This window comes from Eptatretus burgeri, chromosome 3 (assembly GCF_056783735.1).
Source record: "Eptatretus burgeri isolate ZD-2024b chromosome 3, Ebu_testis_v1, whole genome shotgun sequence".
Classification (NCBI taxonomy): domain Eukaryota; kingdom Metazoa; phylum Chordata; class Myxini; order Myxiniformes; family Myxinidae; genus Eptatretus; species Eptatretus burgeri.
Genome location: NC_140963.1, coordinates 55724237 through 55746357, shown reverse-complemented (window position 1 = coordinate 55746357; position 22121 = coordinate 55724237). Strand labels below are relative to the sequence as shown.

General features: G+C 42.1%; 1 protein-coding gene across 16 annotated transcripts in view; it reads left to right on the top strand.

Moving 5' to 3' along the window:
• Positions 1-22121, top strand: part of LOC147029952 (ADAMTS-like protein 1) — a 545848-nt gene that overhangs the window by 408168 nt on the left and 115559 nt on the right. For 15 of the 16 annotated variants that reach the window (XM_085873493.1, XM_085873494.1, XM_085873492.1 and 12 more), the window contains 5 exons: positions 361-647; positions 7836-7965; positions 8652-8862; positions 15597-15776; positions 21459-21612. In XM_085873493.1, coding sequence (XP_085729619.1) covers positions 361-647; positions 7836-7965; positions 8652-8862; positions 15597-15776; positions 21459-21612 — 962 coding nt within the window. The remainder of the gene's footprint in view (positions 1-360; positions 648-7835; positions 7966-8651; positions 8863-15596; positions 15777-21458; positions 21613-22121) is intronic. The other variant, XM_085873499.1, reaches the window with a different exon arrangement.

Sequence of the window (22121 nt, the reverse complement as noted above, 5' to 3'; positions counted from 1 at the left end):
AATCCATGCTTTTCTCTTATGAAAGTTGAACTTGTCATTGTATCTGCCTGGAATTGGTGTATAAGTTGCTGAATATTAGGAAATGATGTGAGATTACCTTCTGAGTTTAACATCATATCTTATGAGAAAATCTAAAGCTTGGCTTCACTTGGATTAAAAAAAAAATACTTCCTACTCTATCTTCCTTTGGTAGTAAGCTCAAAATAGCAAAATTCAACGCAATACTGTTCACTTGCAATAAATTGTGTGTACTCGCCTTCCTACACTGGATGGTAAGGGTTCATTGAAATGTTACAAGAGCATCAGTGGTGAAACCTGTACATTATGCCTTATTTACTTAAAAGTGTGCCTTCTTCACAGCTTTTTACCACATTCCTGGTCCGCATGCAGCGTGAGTTGCGGGGCAGGGCAACGTACACGTGCACTACGGTGTCATGTCCTGCTGCCCTTTTCCCAAAGTGTCGTTCAGCTTCCACTGGAAGAGTGTCTTGAAGCTGCTGGACCTCCTCCTCCTACTCAAGAACCATGCTTCCTGGCCCCATGCCCTGGTGATGGTGGTAGCCATGAGGAATCAACTTCCACAAAAAGCCCTCAATTTGATTGGGAGTACGGAGGATTTACCCAGTGCTCAGCAACATGTGCTGGAGGTGTGATTATCTATCTGTCGATGAGAAGTTATCCTCAGCCTTAAGTTGAAGCTATGAGAGAAGTATAATGGAAAACTAGTCTTAATCATGAAGGCTCTGCATTGGTGCGAACAGGTAAAATAATGGATGTTGTTCTTGTTGCTGTCGGAGCCTCAGTCTTTTGTCAAGCGAAAAGACCGGCCGGCGGAACTCAGGTATCCAGCAGCGGCCACCGGACACACCCAGATATCTAGTGTTGAATAAATTATTTGTTGGACCAGGGAGGGGCAGCTTGTCATAATATATGTGGTGGTTTCTGGGGCAGACAGACAGAGGGGACATGTTGGCTTTAGTGTGGGTTGGAGCCGATGTTGATGTTGCAAAAGGGAGGGGTCATGTCCACACCAGAGTCGAGCCAGATGGACTCTCATTTTGTGACTAATTGTGGCTCCAAGAGAGTTAGTGGGGCGGCTTAGCCCAAATATTCAAAATAATTGTGCATTTTGTGATACAAGCACGAAATTTGGCACAAATGTACATTAATATGTTGCGAACATTTTCAGATATTGGGCCACTTGAAATTCTCTCTTTATATCTGCCATATTGGATTTCAAAATGGCCGCCACTTGAAATCTACATTTGCTATTATCTCTAGACGTAATGCAGCTATTCTGGTATCTAAATGTATGTTTTTGGGGGCAAGGAATCCAATGGTACCATTTTCAACTTAATATTATTTATCACAGTCTGTTATATAATTTTATTTGGAAATTATCTAGGCAAATATTGGATTCAACAAAATACTTTGAAAAGAATGTCTTCGTTCTGTAAATATAAATAAATTTAAAAAACGATACTAAATCACTAGTAACAACTCAGACAAGCTCATATATACTGGCAGTCTAAAATATAAATTCATATCCCATAAGGAAACAAAGTGACCCATTCATTTGTGTTTTTCATATGCATATTTTATGTAACATTACATTCATATTGTCAATAAATACCAAACATGCATAATCCCCTTTTCCGAGACCCTTTAAGCCATCTTTTGTGTTTCTAGAGTACAGAAATTTCTTGTATAGGCTTCCATCTGTCTTGTTTCCTTAACAATGCACTGTAGCATGTCTTAAACAATGTTTACAAACATGACTCCACTACATGTCTTTAATCACAGCCCTGACCCAAATAAAAGAGTAGAGAGGCTGCATGTGTGTTGACCCACATCAACTGTGTTCTTTGTGTGTGGCTGTGTTTAAATCACCTTGTGACTCCACATAAATGACTTAATTACATACAATCTGGGCTCAGCTAGACAACATTGTGTGGTCAGCAATGAAGACAAGAATCTGAATTACATGTATGCAAAAGACCTTGTGAACCAGTGAAGCAAATACACGGGTAAGCATGAATTAAATCTAGGGCACGATATAATTTCCATGATGTTTACCTCTACACTCAATGGTGGAAGGAGGTAATGTTTTGATCCCAGCTTGTCTGTATGTCTGTTTGTCTGTTAGTCCACAAAATCTGTTAGTCTGTTAGTCCACAAACCTGACCAATCAAAGAGAAAAGACATTGGGAGTGGGTACAGTTCACTCGCAGAGAACTTGGTCAAATTCAGTGAACTTGGAGAACTTCCAGGATCATTTCACCTGGAAAGACTCGATGATGGTCATGGCATTGAAGCTGCGATGGTTGCACACGGTGCAAAATATCATCAGACATGCAGGCTCCAGTACAACAACACCAAACTGCAGAGAACACAAAAGAGAGCACTCAAGAAAGAATGTGAGAGCGATGAGGAACAAGCTGCATGCAAACGCACCAGGTTACATTCACGCTCATCGAGTACAGAGAAGAAGGTCCCAGAAAATTGTTTCTTCTGTGAACAACCTGCTGGGGCTGACAGTCTTCGGAAAGCTGCAACATTCCAAATGGACAAACGGGTGCATGCCTGTGCAACCATTCTTGGTGATACAGAACTGCTGGACCGTCTCATTGGTGGGGACATGATAGCGTTGGATGCCCAGTATCACCCACGGTGCTTGATAGGACTTTACAATCGCACACGAAAGGCCCAGTCAACAGGATCACAGGACACAAAACAAGAGCGAGCAATGTCGGCAGTTGTCTTCGCTGAACTCGTCCTCTACATTGAAGAAACCAGACAAGATGAGGAGACGGCACCAGTATTCAGATTGGCTGACCTTGTCCAGCTCTATCAGTCCTGTGATAGATAATATTAAGTTGAAAATGGTATCATTGGATTCCTTGCCCCCAAAAACATACATTTAGATTCCAGAATCAAGTCAATAGCTGCATTACGTCCAGAGATAATAGCAAATGTAGATTTCAAGTGGCAGCCATTTTGAAATCCAATATGGCGGACATAGAGAGAATTTCAAGTGGCCCAATATCTGAAAATGTTCGCAACATATTAATATACATTTGTGCCAAATTTGGTGCTTGTATCACAAAATGCACAACAGGTTTGCTATGCTGCTACACTAAGTAAATTTCCAGGGGAGGAGGGTGTTTGAGGATGTTCTATGGACTGTGGTGATGGATAGTTGTGACTGTGATGGCACGTGGGGGAGGAGGTATAATAATAAGGTCAAGAGAGTAATTATGAGCAGTTTTATGTTTCATATGGCTTTTGGTGGAGGATGGGTGGTCATAGAGTGATATGAGTGAGATGGATGTTGAGCTGCAGTTGCATGAATTGACTGCCTGTGTCTATATTTAGGTGGGTTACAAATGGAAATACTTTTGTTTTAGCATGTGAATGGGCTATGTTTGTAGATCTTGTGCAATCTGTTGCTATCCTGTGAACTTTGTTTTGTATTTTTTGAAGTTTTGTAAATTATGGTTTGAAGGAGTGGTGGCCAAAATGAGGGCTCGTCTATTCAGAAGAACTGTTTGTCAATTGTTTTGAGTAAAAGTGCATTAAAAAAAATTGGATACAGAGTCAAGGCTCGTGGAACAGCTAGTGCACTGAATGCACTGAATGGATCAGGATGTAACAGGACAAAATTTACATTCAAGAGAGAGGGTGGAAATAGCAATAGTGAGGCTGAGGCAGAACATAGAGGCAGACTTGAACAAACAATGGATGTGAGAAGGAATGGGGGCAGGAAAGGACGCATGGGGTGGAGAAGTTGAGTACAGAAGGAAACTCTTGGGAAGGAAAAACTGGAAATTTGGAAGGAGGAACGATTCGGGTGGGGGTTAATGGTGGTAGAAAAGATCAAGGTTTTGGATTGGGGACAATCTGAGATGGTGGCGAACAGATGTCTTGAAGACCTGGAGAGAAGGATGAGATTGAAGAGAATGTGGAAGTTGGTTCCACAGCTGGGAAAAAAGAGTAACGAATGAGTGTATGTGAGCGATGATCCTGGATTTAGGTAGGGTTGATGGTGGGTGATTGGCACACTGCAGAAACCTTGGGGTGGGGGGGGGGGAGAGCACATTGTTTCAGACAATTAAATCACGAAAAGAGTAAAGCGTGCAAGACCAGAAAGGAGGCGTTTGACCAGCTTTTGATTTTGGCAAGGTCCGAAGAGAGGGAAAAGGCTGCAGCCTATCTATCTGAAGGATGAGAAATTCACGGCAGAGGGTGGAATCGTCAAAAAAGATGAGGAAGATTTTCCAGAGAGTCAGGAAGATTGTTGATGAAGATTAGACATAGGCCTGAGCCCAGAATACTGCCTTGGGTTGACAGAGAGAGAGGAGATTTAAAGAATCCGGTTGAAAGCCACATGTTGGCTACAAGAGTAGAGGAAGTCAGTAAGCTATGTGTGGAGTTGCCCTTGGATGCCATCCATAGGCAGAGAGTTTGCAGAGCAAGGTAGGATGCTGGTGGATCAAAACCATAAGATATGTCGAGAGAGACGGCCTTGATCTCATGTCTGACATTAAGGGCCTCCATCCATTGTTGGGAGAATTGGAGCAGCATGTCCAAGGCAGATGACCAGGTCGGAATCCAAATTGGTGATCTGAGATGAGGTCATTGGAGAAAAGGAAGGATTTCATATCAACTGCAATGATGGATTCCACAACCTTGCTGATGATTAGAAGTACGAGAATGGGTCTGTAGTTAAGGGGATCCGTTATTGCACCTTTTTGTAATGTAGTGATGTTTGCTGATTTTAAACAGATGGAAGATGTTTAAAGATTGGATCAGTAAGGATGAAGTAAGGACTGCTATGAAGAGGATGAAAGGTGGAAAGGCGGTTGGCCCAGATGGTATACCAGTGGAGGGATGGAAGTGCTTAGGAGAGATGGCAGTGGGGTTGTTAACCAGATTGTTTAATAAAGTCTTGGAAAGTGAGAGGATGCCGGAGGAGTGGAGATTAAGTGTACTGGTTCCCATTTTCAAGAATAAGGGTGATATGCAGAGCTGTGGAAATTACAGAGGGATAAAGTTGTTAAGCCACACCATGAAGGTGTGGGAAAGAGTAGTGGAAGCTAGGTTGAGAGGAGAGGTGACGATCTGTGAGCAGCAATATGGGTTTATGCCAGGAAAGAGCACCACTGATGTGATGTTTGCTTTGAGAATGTTGATGGAGAAGTATAGGGAAGGCCAGAAGGAGTTACATTGTGTGTTTGTGGATTTAGAGAAAGCTTATGATAGGGTGCCAAGAGAGGAGTTGTAGCATTGTATGAGGAAGTCAGGAGTGGTGGAGAAGTATGTGAGGATCGTGCAGGATATGTATGAGGACAGTGTGACAGCGGTGAGGTGTGCGGTAGGAATGACGGACCGGTTTAAGGTAAAAGTGAGATTGCAAAAAGGATCGACTCTGAGCCCTTTCCTGTTTGCAATGGTGATGAACAGGTTGACGGACGAGATCAGACTGGAGTCTCCATGGACTATGATGTTCGCGGATGACATCATGATCTGTAGGGAGCAGGCTGAGGCGAGCCTCGAGTGGTGGAGGTACGCACTGGAGAGAAGGGGAATGATAGTCAGTCGGAGTAAGACGGAGTACATGTGCGTAAATGAGAGGGAGGGTGGTGGTATGGTGCGGTTGCAAGGAGTTGAGGTGGGGAAGGTGGATGGGTTTAAATACTTGGGATCAACTGTCCAAAGTAACGGAGAGTGTGGGAGAGAAGTGAAAAAGAGTGCAGGCAGGCTGGAGTGGGTGGAGAAGAGTTGTAGGAGTGATTTGTGACAGAAGGGTAGCTGCAAGAGTGAAGGGGAAAGTATATAAGATGGTAGTGAGACCAGTGATGTTGTATGGTTTGGAGGCGGTGGCACTAACAAAAAGACAGGAAGCGGAGCTGGAGGTGGCAGAGTTAAAGATGCTGCGATTCTCGTTGGGAGTGACGAGGATGGACAGGATATGGAATGAGTATATTAGAGGGACAGCGCAGGGAGGACGGTTTGGAGACAAAGTGAGAGAGGCGAGATTGAGATGGTTTGGACATGTGCACAGGAGGGAAGCGGAGGATATCGGGAGAAGGATGTTGAAGATGAAGCCGCCAGGCAGGAGGAGAAGAGGAAGGCCAGAGAAGAGGTTCATGGATACGGTGAGGGCGGACATGCGGGTGGTTGGAGTGTCAATGGAAGATGTGGAGGATAGAGCGAAATGGAGATGGTTGATCCGCTGTGGCGACCCCTAACGGGAGCTGGCCGAAAGAAGAAGAAGAAGAGAGAGGAATATGATCTCAGAAAATGATAGGATGAAAAGAGCAAAGAGAGGATGTGCAAGAGCAACACAGCAGGTTTTCAGGACACGTGAGCTGATGTCATGCAATCCAGTTCCAAAATCAGAGTCAACTGTTGCCAGAAACTTCTTCACCTTCTCAGGTGCAAAAGACACAGCGTCCAGGAGCAGTCAGTTGTGACTGGGTAGTGTGGTTACAGAGACGGAGGGATTGGGGGAGGGGAAGATTTGCGGGGGTAGGGTCGGAAGGAAGTTTTCAGAGGCTGTGGTGAGAGGGAAGCTTGGAGGTGGTGGGGTGAGGGGAATCTTATAGAGTGTGGGGTGTGGGGTTGATGCAGAAATAGGGGACATGAAGAGGGGGACACATAGCAGGGGTATGGTTGGTAGGATGTAAGCTTGTACATGTGGGGGAGGATACTGACACAGAGGGGTTTGACACCATAAAATAACATAAAGGGGATTTGATTGTTGTGCGCATACAACCTCTGCAAACCGCACTTTTTGAAGATTCCCAAATTTAACATTCTGCGATAAAGATCGTATGATGGGTGGAAGGATTTCTTTTTTTTGGAAGGCACAGAGAAAAGTGGTGCTGTAGGAATGGGAGGAGGAGGGTTTTTGAACCAAGTGCTGAGGTGAGAGACAGGTTTGCAAAATATGCCTTGCGAAGAAGAAGAGGACTAGATTCTTACACCATGTTGCCAACTTTGGACCGACGCTGGAAATCTTCTCCCTTTGCCGATCTATTGCCAATGTTATCCCAAAATCGGTGTGCTATCTGGGGAAGGGGATCGAGGATATGAGTCGATGCTCCAAGGATATGATCCGGTGAAAGGTTGGAAATTGTGTGCCAAGATGTCAAGTCTTGAGTATGAGAGATGTTAGAGTTATAATACCAGGGAGTGCGAGAGAGTCCTGAGGGCAGAGAAGGAGTCTTGTGGACAAGTTGTGATCACTAAGGATATTTAAATAGTCCAATTGTTGTGGAATTAGTGTACCTCTTCTGTCTTGGTTTTGGTTGCTTCACCAGGAGGGATATTTTCCATTTCCAGGTTATTGATTATTGTTTCGATGAAGGGTTAACACTTGAAACCTCATCTTCATCTTGTTTCCCATGGCGGCTCGCTTACTTTGATCAACGTTGTGTCAATTGCATTCATTGTTAGACAAACATCCTGGTCTATTACAGTCGGGTTCTTATGTTCATGGAAGCTGTAAGTTTTTGCTCGAGATAAGGATTTTAATTTGAGCAGCTCGGTCGTCGAGTCGGTAACGCCTTGTTGCATTGCTCGCACTGACAGCTCGGTTTGATTTCAATGGCTACTTTATGAAAAAGCCCGAAACTTCTAAGATGAGGAGTGACTCGAGCCTTATAAATATTCATTAGTTGTAATACACAACACCCCATGCTTTGTCATTAGGGTTATGATGTGAATAAATATTGATTTAAATTTTAATTTATTAAAGTGTGAATGGTGCTTTGCTTATCCCTATATCTGACACGTAACCTTTGTGTTTTGTTTTGTTTTTTTTTCTCCAGGAATTCAAGAAGCCATTGTGGTGTGTGTGAACCAAGAAACTGGTGAAACAGGGAAGGAAAGTTTATGCATTTTACAAAATCGACCTCCTCAACTCCAACGGCTTTGTAACTCACAACCCTGTCCGGCAAGGTTCGATTTCCTGCTGCCGTTGATCTTGGAAGCTTTTCAATCATTTAATTGCAGGATAAAGCATTGTTAACTTTGACTTGAATGCACTCCATTGCACATATCTCTCATGAGATTTGATGAGAACATGATGAGCGAATCATAAGATCTCTTGGTAAATGCATAATATTGAGGCAAGGGCTGTTGAAGGAAAAGAAGATAGAATCGAAGAAAAGTATGACTTCCCTAAAACGATTACAAAGTGGAAACAAGCTTTCTTGGCTGGATATAATACAATTGTCCGGTTCAGCAGCAGTATAAAAAAATGGTTTGAAAGTATAGCTCAGAAATAGTGAACTCAACCTTGAGATGTCTTTTCAGGGTTTGATTCTCAGTCTGACTATAGGCTGTCACCTTTTTGCCTTTGCAGGGAGGGTGTTGCATCAGTGAGTCCACTGTCCTTTAGGAGGGGACATTAAGCCAGCTGCCCCATCTGCTCACTTTCACTGGTGTACATTAAAGACCCCATGAAACGATTTGGTCATTAAAAACTCTGGCCAGATTTCAATCTTTCTCCTGACAACCACTGGAAGGGCAATAGCAAACCACCCATTATATTATTTGCAAAAGACTGCTGCAGCAACACCAATGCTTGTGAAAAGGGTGTGGTCATTGCTGTCTTTTAGGATGCTTTTCTTTCCTGGCCGCAGCTGGCACGTTGGGAACTGGAGCATTTGTTCGAGCTCTTGTGGTGCAGGTGTACAAAGTCGTCAAGTGAGATGCTTGCGTGTGCTGTCCCATGAGGCTGATGGAGCGGCTGTCTTAGCCGATGGCAGTTGCAGCATGGCGTGGCCAGCCGAAGTTGAAGCCTGTAACCAGAGGGACTGTCCACCTACATGGCATACTGGTCACTGGAATGACGTATGTTACTCCCAGTTAGTCCATTACATTATTGATGTCAAAAAACACACAAGAGCACTTACTGCTGGTTTCTGTCTCCGTACCATGGCCGGTTGGTTTTTGAATGTGATCGCTGTGGTTTAAATTCTGTAAAATAATCTGAGTTGTTTTTACAGTGAAATTGTGAAATTTCCCTCGTCAAAATGTGTATTGTTCAGAATAAAATTTATCTTGTAAGTAAATAGTGGTGTAATGGTGAAGTCATTGAATTACACTTGAAAAAAGAAAAACAACCTTCCCATTTATGAGCAGTTTCATTGGCCTTGAGTTCCAGCAACATCTCGTAAAATAGTGGTACAGCCCATAACCTCCTTTCTCTTATTTTCTGGGTTGTTACAGTGAAAGTTTCTTGAAAATGTAAAAATAAGAAAATCCAGTAAAATAATGTGGAAGATTAGCAGTGTAATTACTTTCTTTAAAAAAAATATAAAAAATCTGTAAAATTACGAGGTGTTTGCACGACTTGATATTACTGTCGACTGGCTTTTTTACCTTTTTTTTTCTAAACCCAAGATGCAATTAATGTTTTAAGCAGTCATGGGTTTCAAACCTAAAGGCATCTCAATGAAGAAACCATGTCTTCACCCATTCAGTCATCAGGATACTTAAGTGCTAAATATAGCATCCCCAAACATTCGTGGCATTCACCTGGAAAGGAAACCTCTCTTTTCAATTCACAATTTTTATATCAGGCTGACTAAAATGTCCTGAGGAATTTTAAATTAGAAAAATTAGTTTATATACGATGCAAGATTATGTTTTCGAAATTTGCTGTATCATTTTTAGCTCGCCTGTTCGAAGAACAGAGAGCTACAGTGATACCCCCGGCATCAGCGTCAGCGTCAGCGTGAGCGTGAGCGTGAAAATGTTAAAGTTTTTGGTGCAAGTTATTTCCTTTCTAATGTTTTAATCTACCACACTATTTTTTACTGATTACAATATACAAATACATATATTGCTTTAAAATTATTTGAATCAGACTTCACTGCAATGCTTTATAAACAATATTATTAGACTAGTCTTTTAAAAACGATAAATGTATAAACAGGCGAGCATTGGGTGGCTTTGACACCAACTCTCTGGTTAATCTGAGCCTTTGAGGGTGACAGGTTGCTTTATTCATCCAGCCATCAATGTTGTCACCATATCGATAAGGCTGTAGGTTCCAACAGTGCAATTCATTGTTAGACTAGAAGGGCACTCGGTAGAGTGCATACCTCCGCCACATAATGCCTGATCCACGAGAACATATCGGGCCCAATACATTTTTGAAATATCATGCTACACAGTACTATATCGTTTTTGGCCCTATCTCTCAATGGTGAAAAATCACTTTAACAATTAAATAATTCTCATATCCAGATCTGGATTGGGATCTTCACCAAAATCGAACCAATTCGTCCTTGCCTCACACCCAACCTGTCGACCAAGTTTCGTCCGAATCCGGCCATAACTTTTTGAGATATCATGCTACATATCGTTTTTGGCCCAATCTCTCAATGGTGAAGAATCACTTTAAAAATTCTACAATCCGGATCTTCACGAAAATCTCATCAGTTCGTCCTTGTCACACACCCAACCTTCCACAAAATTTCATCCGGATCTGTCCACAAGTTGTTGACTTTTGGCCAATGTTGACCTTTTGACCTCAAAAACAATAGGCTTTTTCCTTATGACAAACTCTACCATGTGAAGTTTTGTGAAGATCAGTTTGAAATTGTGACCTATAGGTGATAAACAGACAGACAGACAGACAATAACAAAATCGACTGACCAACATACTTGAAAAATCTTCGATTTTGCAAGTAACAAACAGACAGAGAGGGGTGAAAACATAACCTCCTTCACCTTCGATGGTGGAGGTAATAAGGCTCAGTCAAAAAAAATACAAGACTGGGTCACCATTGCACTTGCCATCAGAATGTGGGCAGGAATTTGTAATTTGTTCAGCCTACTCTTTGCGAAAGATACTGTGGGATTATTAACATCCAGCAACAACTCGTACTGGCAGACAGGTTCTCTGGCTTAACGTTAATCCGTTATTGATGTCTTGTCCTGTTCGTGAAACACCAGGATGGAAATTTATAGCTGGGTCAATATTCAAACCCAGACTAGACAGATCAACCACAAGTGTGAATACCTCTGAGCTAAACCTGGCAGCCTGCTTTGTCCACAAGCTGTTTTTAAAAGTTCAAACAAAGGGACAAATATGCAAAAGAATGCTTCACTAGCTTTAACCTGCCATGTGAATCATCAATTGAAAATGTGCAGTCAAACTCCACAAGTATGAGAATGGATTTGAAATTGTTTCAACACATTATTGGCAACGGTTGCATCTTTACTCCATCTTATTCAAAATCCTCTTGCTAAAAGTCCAGAAATGTCCTCTTTCCATGACACGATACAAAACTGTACGAGTTGAAATGAAAACTTTTTAAGGTTAATACTGCATATTGGATATTGATCACATAAGCTATTCGGAGAGTTAACTTCCAAAAATTTTTTTATGAGAGATATTGAGTAAAAGACTGTTTTGTCTTCTGATTTGACTGGACAAGACTTTACTTGACTGGCCTCTTCCAAGTTACTGCATGATGAAGGCCTCTCTCAATATGGTGCATTCTGCACTTTTCTCAGCAATTGTGGGTCATTATATTCGAGCGAACTTTTCTTTTTCATATATTAATCTCATCTTTGGGTTAGACGGCATGACCTGATGGAGTGGAGCTTCAAAGGCCAAGTGTTTCATCATAAAATGTACCATCCCACAAATGGACAATAAGCTGGAGGACCCATCTGCTCTTCAGTTGTCAATGTACAAGTAGTAGATCTCCATCTCATCTTTGGATCGTCACCAATCATCTCCCCATCCAATATTTGTTGTAGTTATTTTTGTACTGTACTGAAATGGGAGATGCTTAGCAGGCAGACACGAGCGGAAGGACAGTCGAGCCGAGCTGTGTTGTACAAATGCGAGCGCGGGCGTACTCTGCCCGGCGGCTCCCCTTTATTCCGTATTCGGCACACTCACGAGCCGGGCGACTCCAGTATTACTACGACGCCTCAGACGGCGCGCACACCCTATATCCCTTGCAGATACGATAACCACCACGACCACTCCTCCAATCATCACGCCCATCATGCATCATCATCATGCCCCACCCCGTGGGCCCGCAGACTACACCACAATTTTACAATGTATGGAAATACATTTCATTCTTCAGCACAACAAGTAACTATAAAAGTTAAATACTTGTATAACTACCAATGGGAAAAAAAATGGGATCATCTTTTATGCCTTTTTTTGGTATTCAAGGCCAAGGCTCCTGCAGCAGCTAGAACATAGAATGGATCAGGACGTAACAGAACAAAAGGAACAGTTGAAAGAGAGGTGGGAAACATACCAATGGATGGCAGGGTTGAGGGACAAATACAGGGAGACTCTGACAAAAAAGCTGGTGCGTAGTTGTGCCGGCACCTCAATCCATCCATCCAAGATGGATGCCTATGATGTGAACTCATCCTGCCTGTAAACCACTGGGCTTAGCTCCATAACAGTTTAAAAAAAAAAATTCACCCACGTACATGATCAATTGAGGTATTGTGCTTTGTGTGCTTTCATTGCCAAATAATTGAGGTTAAAGCTTGTCATAAAGCTTGGGTATGTCATCACCTTGGACACTTTGTCTCGAGGAGTGATATTACAATACAGGTGATAGGGCAACACAGAACCGTATGAATTGCTGAATACAGCAAGATCCAGAAGCCAAACAAGCTTTCCAATCATTTTATATCCAGTTTTAGTGAATTATCTTTACAAAAAGTATTGACACCCTGGAACACATGAAGGCATGGAAAACTTTGGATGCCAACAGCTAGTTGAAGTCTGGGTGGATCAGTGATGTGGTAGTTTTTTGTGAAGGATGGCTATCATGTTGTATGAGCAGAGGTCAGCCTATAATACATCAATGACACAAACTCATATTGGCAGAGCAGACAAGCATGACGTATAATATATGTTAACATGCCGATCTGCTCTGCCATCTCCAGTACTCTCAAATGTTTATCTGGCCCCAAAGCTTTATCTTCTTTCGTCAACTCCAAGAAAGACACCAACTAATGTGAAATGCAACAACTAAATAACTAATACTGACAGACAGGACGACCAGTTTAATATCCATCCAAGGGACGGCACACACTTTGATGAATCACTCTGCCTGTAAACCACCCGGTTGACGGTTTATAGCTGGGTCGGATTTGAACCAGGCTAAACAGTTTCGAGGCAAATGTGCAGACCTCTAGGCCATCCTGTCAGAGCTTACCACATGGTACCAAATATAAAAAAAATTTAAAGCTCTTTATTTCTTAAAATACATGTTTTTGTCAAAAATGGTGGTTAGAAACTAACTGATATGACTTTTTCTTAAAAGGGGATTCTTATTGTGAGATTAAGTGGATGTGAGAGTTAAGTTTTTGTTTATCATGGTAAAATGTGCAGAAATAATTTATCACTCATTTTTTTGGGACTCATATGGTTTGTGTCATGTTGAAACTTGATATGACTGTAGATCTGTCAATGACGTCACTGCTGACATTTTTTCAGGGCTACGGGTCCTCAAAATTTGGCACTACACCACTGCAAGTAAGGGATCTGGGGTTGAATAAGGGGGAGGGGAGGATGCATGAGGTGAACAAGATGGATACAGAAGCAAACTCTAAGGAAGGAAAAGCTGTAAATTTGTTTAGAGGTGGCCTTATGGGGGAGGGAAGGGGGTTGGGGTGGAAGGGATTAACTGGAGTAGAAAAGATCATGGATTTGTTTGGACGATGATCTGACATTGTGGTGAACAGCTGCCTTGAGGACATGGAGGGAAGAACGGGATTTAAGAGAATGTGGAAGTTGGTTCCACAGGTGGGGAGAAAAAAGATGAGCAATGATTCTGGATTTTGGGAGTTTCACCAGAAAGGTGTTGTTGTTTCACCAGAAAGGGTGGATCGTGTGCAAAAAACTCGGGTGGACAAAGCACGGAAAGAGCAGAGGGTGCAAGGCCAGAAAGGAGTCGGAAGAAGACAGAGGGACTACCAACCTGCCAGCAATGTGAAAGTGATCAGCCTACAGATGGACTCAGCTTCATCACATGAGATTCCAATGACGTTGAAGGTTTTGGTTTTCACAGCATCAAGCTGAGCAAGTTGTGAGGCAGGACTGCCAACCCAGAGGGGAGAACAGTACACCAAGCTGCAGGTGAAGGCCCTGGAGGTGGATAAAAATTCAGGTGTGCTAAGGAAGGACTTTGCACAATGGAGGATATCCACAACTGGCTTTAAAGGCAAACATGGACAGTGGTTTGCTCAAGAAAGATCAGAGCTCATAGTGAGACCAAAAAGTTTGAGTGACTGAACTTCTTCAAGAGGATTGTTAAGAAAGTACATTGGAGGGTTTGCCAGATGGTCCTTTCAGAGAGAGTGAGTGTGAGATTTGTCTGGATTGAAAGACATATGCCAAGTGTTTGATGAGCTTGTGAATTTGTCAAGGTCTGAAGAGAGGGAAGAGGCTGCTGCTTGCTCATGTGGGGGATGGGGAATGTCAAAACAAAGGGTGGAACTATCAGCAAAGACATAAAGACAATTTTCCATAAAGTCAGAGAGACCGTTGATGAAAATTAGAAATATGACCTGGCCCAGAACATTGCCTTGGGGCACTCCAGCCTTGACAGGTAGAGGAGATAAGGGGATTACATTGAGAGCCACACTTTGGCTATGAGAGTGAAGGAAGTCAGTAAGCCATGTGTAGATTTGCCCTTGGATCCCATAGGCAGACAGTTTGGAGAGCACGGCGGGCTGCCTGACTGTAATAAATGCTCGAGATATTTCTAGAGAGATGGCCCTGATCTCATGTCTGACATTTAGGGCCTCCATCCATTGTTGGGAGAGTCGAAGCAGGTGTCCCAGGTAGAGTGAGACAGCCCTGATCTCATGTCTGACATTTAAGGCCTCCATCTATTCTTGTGAGAGTATAAGCAGATGTCCAAGGTAGAGTGACCAAGTCGAAATTCAAATTGATGATCTGAGATGAGGCTGTTATGTTGGAAAAAAGGATGGATTTTATGTCAACTGTGATGATGGATTCCATTACTTTGCTAATGATGGGAGGTAAGCTAAGCTAATAGGTCTGTAGTTAAGGGGATCAGTCTTTGCACCTTGTTTATGTAATGTGGTGATGTTGGCCAACTTACAAGCAGATGGAAAATGACAGAGATCAAATTATATGGTGAACTGAGCAGAAAGAGGTAATGCAAGAGCAGCAGAGCATATTTTTAGGACGCGTGAGCTGAAGCCATCTGGTCCAGCTGCAGAATCAAAACCAAGGGTTGCCAGAAACTACTTTATCTTCTCAGGTGAAAAAGACAGAGTCCAAGAGCAGTTGGGTGCGATTAGATAGAGTAGACATTCGGATGGATCAGAATTTCCAGATCACACAGAATTCAAGCATTCGGCCTTCTTTTAACAATTTGTATCATTCCACTGGACTCTATATAAATTTATCTTACCAACTTTGACTGCTTAAAATGTTACAATTTATTCAGATAAGGATGATTACGAAACACAAAAGTAGATGAAAATACCTCAAACTATTGTTAAACATATAAACAGAATTTAGTGGAAAATTGGATTAACTGCCGACTGGTTTGTAGTGCCCACAGAGCTGTGGGAGTCCCATGAGGAGTCGAGTGGTAGAGTGTCGCAAGACTCAAGCAGACGGTGGCTTCCTTCGCTTGCAGGATGATTTGTGCACAAGACCAAAGCCTGAGTCCTTTATATATTGTGCACAAAAGGACTGTCTCGCAGAGTGGCATGCATCGGAGTGGGGACAGGTAAATACACTGATCTTGTCTATAGAGACAGGAAAATACCCACTCAAGTTTTTTTTCTCATCTTATACTTCTGTTAGTAGCATGAGAGTATTGTCGGGCAAAATGTCCATCAGGAAAGGTGTTGCAATGAGCCTATGTGGGCTTACTGATGCTGTGGTTAGCAGTGTAGCAGCAGCTGACATTGCTTTAGGCATGAGTGATTCTGTATCTTTCAGACTGCAACTCAGAAGGTATGTGTGTGTGTGTGTGTGTGTGTGTGTGTGTGTGTGTGTGTGTGTGTGTGTGTGTGTGTGTGTGTGTGTGTGTGTGTGTGTGTGTGTGTGTGTGTGTGTGTGTGTATATATATATGTATATATATATATATATATATATATATATATATATATATATATATATATATATATGTATAAAGAAAGAGCTTTATACATTAGATACTTATACTTTAAGGCCCAGTCACACCTTGACGTTTTAGCCAGCGATGGCAACGTATTAAAATGTATGTAAAACGCTGGCTTACGTTGAACTTTTGATGTTTTTTTTTTTTTAAAGATTCGGACGTATTCATAGCGACTTGGTCTTATGTATAACACATTGGTAACGGACACAGAACGTTTCGTTGTGTTATCGATAACTTATACCAACGAATGCTGAACCTGTTGTCGGCCTACACAACCGATGCCCAACGATAGTCTAACTTAGGCATAGCGCGTTGCACGCATCGCCGACGATGTCGTGACGTAGCCTATTAAAAGGCTGATGCACAACGATTCGAATCATAACTGCCGTAGAAATGGAAGTGTCAACATCGCGGTCACACCTTGGCGATCTTGCCAGCGTATGCCGACCTAAGAAAAATGTGTCTAAAACGTTGGGGCACGTCAAATACGGTATGAGTAAGTTTGGTATACGTGAGTAGAACGCTAAAGTACGCTATCTAACGTAGTAAGTAGAGTACGTCAAGAAATTTTAAACATGTTCAAAATTTTACGACGTACTTGGCGTATGACACACGTTCCGCATGTGATGGGGATAAGTTTTACACACGATATGTGGACGCTTACACACGTCCACAAAGGTTACTTATAAGCTACTCGTAAGTCGAAACACGTCGCGGTAATGTCTTTTTTACGCGAAACTTATTTCTAACTTATGTTTGACGTGCTTTGAACCAATTCTTTACGTAGTCCCAACACACATCAACGTATGTAGACGTATTCCAATGACGTCTTCCAGTCGACAAAAAAAAAAAAAATTAACGTGTTTCTAGGTAACAACTGCCATATAAAGACGTGTTCCCAGCGGTTTTGGGAATTGGTATATAAAAATGCTGCTCATAAAAGGGGAACCCAACAGTGTTTTCGAGTCCTTTTTGAGTCGATGTCCATGTCAGCAGTAGCAGTATCAGTATCAGTATCAGTATCAGTATTAGTATTAGTATTAGTAGTAGTTTGTTCATGTTGGCAGTAGTAGGTGAGTGTGAGGGGGAGGGTGTGGGTTATGATGGATCGTCCTTGCGTCCGCGTGTCCACGGGTAGGAGACATCTTTTCACCATTGTTCGAAGTTTTTCGCGGCTAATTTTTTATGGGGCTTTTTCAACAATGAGCTATAGCTTGTTTTTACGATTTAGGTCTATTCATAATGGGTTGGACAAATGCACAATGAACTAATAATGTGCATAGAGCGCTTTGATTACTTATAGATACGATATACCAACGAATAATTATCGTGAAGTCGGCGTTCACAAACTATGCCCAACGATAGCCTAACTTATCCATATCGTGCGGAAGTTTATCTTTGCCGGTGACGTAGGGTTTGCTATTCATAGGCTGCCACTCAACGATTTAAATGGCTGCATCTCCACTATTGAAAGTAGATGCTTGCGCTCAACAATTGGATTTTTTTTACACTCAACAACTTTTAAACGGTACCACTCAGCTATTTTCATTGTTTACAATGAACGATTTAAATTGCTGTCACTCGCCTTTGTTTTTTGACGCTGGGGTTTGGAAATTTGAAGCGTTTCTTCTGAACGTGTTAAAACGCTCAAACTCGACTATTTTAAATAGACGCTGCCGATGGACAATTGGAATCATAGCCAAGCTAGACATCGAAGTGTGAACATCCTCGTCATGCCGAAGAAAAGTTTGAAGAATGCTGCAAATAAGTGTCCTGGCCGTGGCCGTGGACGCTGAAGCAAGGACGATCCATTATACCGACGTCTTTCAGCCTACGAGTAACTTAAAAGTAACGTCTGTCGATGTGGGGCAACGATCGCGTAACGTGCCAACAACACGTTAATCATAGGTTAGAAATAAGTTTCGGGTACGCTAAACATTACCTCGGCGTGTCTCAACTTATGATTAACTTACAAGTAGCATGTGTTGACGTCTGTCAACGATCGCAGACCGTGCTTACAACTTGTGGCCAGCGTAGCGGAACGTGTGAGTCGTACGCCGGCATACGTAGTGAAATTTCAAGCATGAAAAAATTTGAGGACAACCAAAAAGTACAACGTTTAAAGCCAACGTATTCAACGTGTGCCAGCGTTTTAGAAAAAAAATTCAAAAATTGGCATACGTTGGCTAAAACGTCAAGGTGTGACCGGGCCTTTATATATTAGATATAAAACTCTTTCTAACCACTGATTGACTGACTCATTGACTGATATTAAAGATCGATACCTTCAGGGTGACGTAGAAAGCTGAAATTTTGCGTGCCAGTGGACATTGAAGCCGGTACACGGGAAAATTTCACAGACTCATCAGCCAACATCCTCAAATGAAAATATAAATGGATGAAAAAAACAAGAAAAAAAGGAATCGGAGATTGCATAACCTCGCCAAGACTTGTTTTGTGTAGTTTTGTGTGGTGTTTGTGTACTGGTGTGTTACATAATTAATAAGAGACATAACTAAAACTGCCACTTTATGACTGCTGACAGTGATAACTGGGTAAGACGTCCCGCTTTGATTGGACACCTCACCCTGACCCATGACATTTATTATTATTCAAATGAATTCAGAATGAGATTAAAATAAATTCAATTCAAATAAATAATAAAATAAATTATATAAAAGTACATTGGTATCTCATAATATCCTTATATTTTAAATAAAAGTACATTGCTATCTCTGAATATCCTTATAATTCATATAAAGGTACATTGGTATCCTTGAATACCCTTTTTATACGCCCGATATATATATATATATATATATATATATATATATATATATATATATATATATATATATATATATATATATATATAATATATTGGGGCGTATTATGTGATACCGGTCGTCCGTCCGTCCGTCCGTCCGTCCGTCCGTCCGTCCGTCCGTCCGTCCGTCCGTCCGTCCGTCTGTCTGTCTGTCTGTCCGTCTGTCTGTCTGTCTGTCTGTCTGTCTGTCTGTCTGTCTGTCTGTCTGTCTGTCTGTCTGTCTGTCTGTCTGTCTGTCTGTCTGTCTGTCTGTCCGTCCGTCCGTCCGTCCGTCCGTCCGTCCATCCATTCCTGTCCGCACTCTAACTCCCAAAGTTCTCAACTTTCACATTTCATATTTGGTACATAGGTACAGACTGTGGAGACGGTGTGTCGTGACATACATTCGTCATCTAAAGTGGTTGCCACGGCAACCAGGATGCTGTCCGTCCATCCGTTCCTGTCCGCACTCTAACTCCCAAAGTTTTCAACTTTCACGTTTCATATTTGGTACATAGGTACAGACTGTGGAGACGGTGTGTCGTGACATACGTTCATCATCTAAAGTGGTAGCCATGGCAACCAGGATGCTGTTTTCCATGTATTAGCACAATTCTGTATATGCCATCTTGTTCGGGCGTATATTGTGCTCACTTGCACTCTTGTTACTGATTACAATATACAAATACATATATTGCTTTAAAATTATTTGGATCAGACTTCACTGCAATGCTTTATAAAAAATATTAATTATTCGACGAGTCTTTTAAAAACGATAAATGTATAAACGGGCAAGCATTGGGTGGCTTTGACACCAACTCTGGTTATGTATTGTGTGTGTGTATGTGTATAAACTGCATTACCATAACGCAAGTGTGTGTGTGTGTACATATGGGATTTCAGAATTTGGAATGCAGACCTCCAAGAGTGGGCTCAATTTATCCATTTCAGAAAGGCCTCCCGATTCCTGGACCAAGCTGTGAAGTTTTCTGTTGTCAAAGTTTTGTGCCGAGGGCTCTCTATAGGATCGTTACTGAGCCCAGGACAAGCTTCCAACTGTAGTTTGTTTGCCGTGATATTCCCAGGGATGGTTTTTAATATCTCTGTGAGGTTCTTCGTTATCATTCCCGTGAGGTTCTTCGTCACAACTGGTACAACTTTGGAATTCCTCAGCTTCCTGGATCTTTTTCACTTCATTCCTTGAGATCTTGGTACTTCGTCATTTTCTTGATTTCTGCATCGTTGGTCCAAAATCACTGGTATTAATGTGAGCGGTTCTTCAATGTTTTCAGTGATTGCTTTTGATTTGATTTTTACTTCCTCCACCGAAGGTGAAGGAGGTCATGTTTTCACCCCTTTCTGTCTGTCTGTGTACAGGATATCTCTAAAAGTTGTGGATGGATCCTGATGAAATTTTGTGAACAGGTTCAGTGTGTGACGAGGACGAACTGATTAGAATTTGGTGAAGATCCGGATCCGACGACTAGAATTTTTTCATGGCTTCTTCACCATCGAGAGATGGGGCCAAAACGGATATATAGCACAATATCTCAAAACGTTGTGGACAGATTCTGACGAAACTTGGTGGAGATGTTGGGTGTGTGACAAGGAAGAAACGATTCAATTTTGGTGAAGATCTGAATCTGGATCTGGATATGATAATTATTTAATTGATAAAGTGATTCTTCACCGTTGAGAGATGGGGTCAAAACGATATAGTACTGTATTGCATATTTAAAAAATGTATTGGGCCCCAAGTGTTCTCACCTTATGAGGGTGACATGTTTTTTTCATAAAAAAGGTAAAAAATAATCAAAACTTTTAAATATCTTGGGACATGCACCTTGACCCCTTGGCCAAAGTACACAATCCAACAAGACGGTTCCATGAGCGTACACATCCACCACAGCCTGAATATGAAAGCACATGGTCAATCAAACACATACATCCTAACCCCGAAGGGCCAGACTACATGGTCATACTATTGGACCACTCCTCAATCGGAGTAGGTCACTATGACACTCGTGAGTGAGGAGCAGAAGCGCCTCCCCAAAGTGAACTGATCAAACCTTCCAAGACATTCATTTGAGATCAGACCTCATTACTGTAGGAGGTCCCCGGAAGCAAATGCCACATCACCTATTGCATCCTGTCCACCAAAAAATGCTTGCCACATATTAACCTGTCTTTACACACACACACACACACACACACACACACACACACACACACACACACACACACACACACACACACACACACACACACACACACACACACGCAAACACACACCTTCCTTGGGCGTTTTTACTCTCAGTTCTCTAAGCATTTGAGAATGTCTGCTATACCATTTGCAAAGGCCTCTGATGCAGATGTTTAGGATCCTGAACATATAATCAAGACGTAGGAGGTTATACAGGGAGTGGGGGGCAGCATCTTACCTCACTTTACTTGACTTGTTTTCTATTGTGGAATGCAGTGCTCAGCAAGCTGTGGTGCTGGAATACAGCAGAGAGATGTCTCATGTCAAAGACTCATGGGTCAGGGCATTATAGTCAAGATCAATGTGACAGAATGCAGTCGTCTTGAGAAACCTACCATTACGAGGCCCTGCTTGTTGCAGCGGTGTCCTGGTATGTATGTGTGTTTCACTTAGTACAGGCAAAATTGCTGATGAAGAAAAGTGGCACAGTAGAGTTTTGTATAATGTGCGTATACAGTTGCTGCAAAAGTATTCACCCCCTCCAAAGTTTTCACATTCCGATGCCACCTGAACTTATTTCATGATGCTTTCAAATCAAACTTGATATATAGTCTTCACAAACTACTCCAAAGTGATGAAGCTCCAAAAAAAATGCAGATAAAATGTAAAATTTTATCTGCATTTTTTTTTTTTGCTTTTACAGCTAAAGCCACACTGGAGTGGCTGAATAAGAAGAAAATAAATGTTCTCGAGTGACCCAGTCAAAGTCCTGACTTGAATCCCAATTGAACATTTATTGCGAGACTTGAAGATTGCAGTCCATTGACGGTTCCCATCAAACTTGGCAGAACTAGAGCAATTTTGACGTGAAGAATGGGGGGGGGCAAAGATTTCACCATCTCACTGTGCAAAGCTGGTGGAGATCTACCCAAAAACACT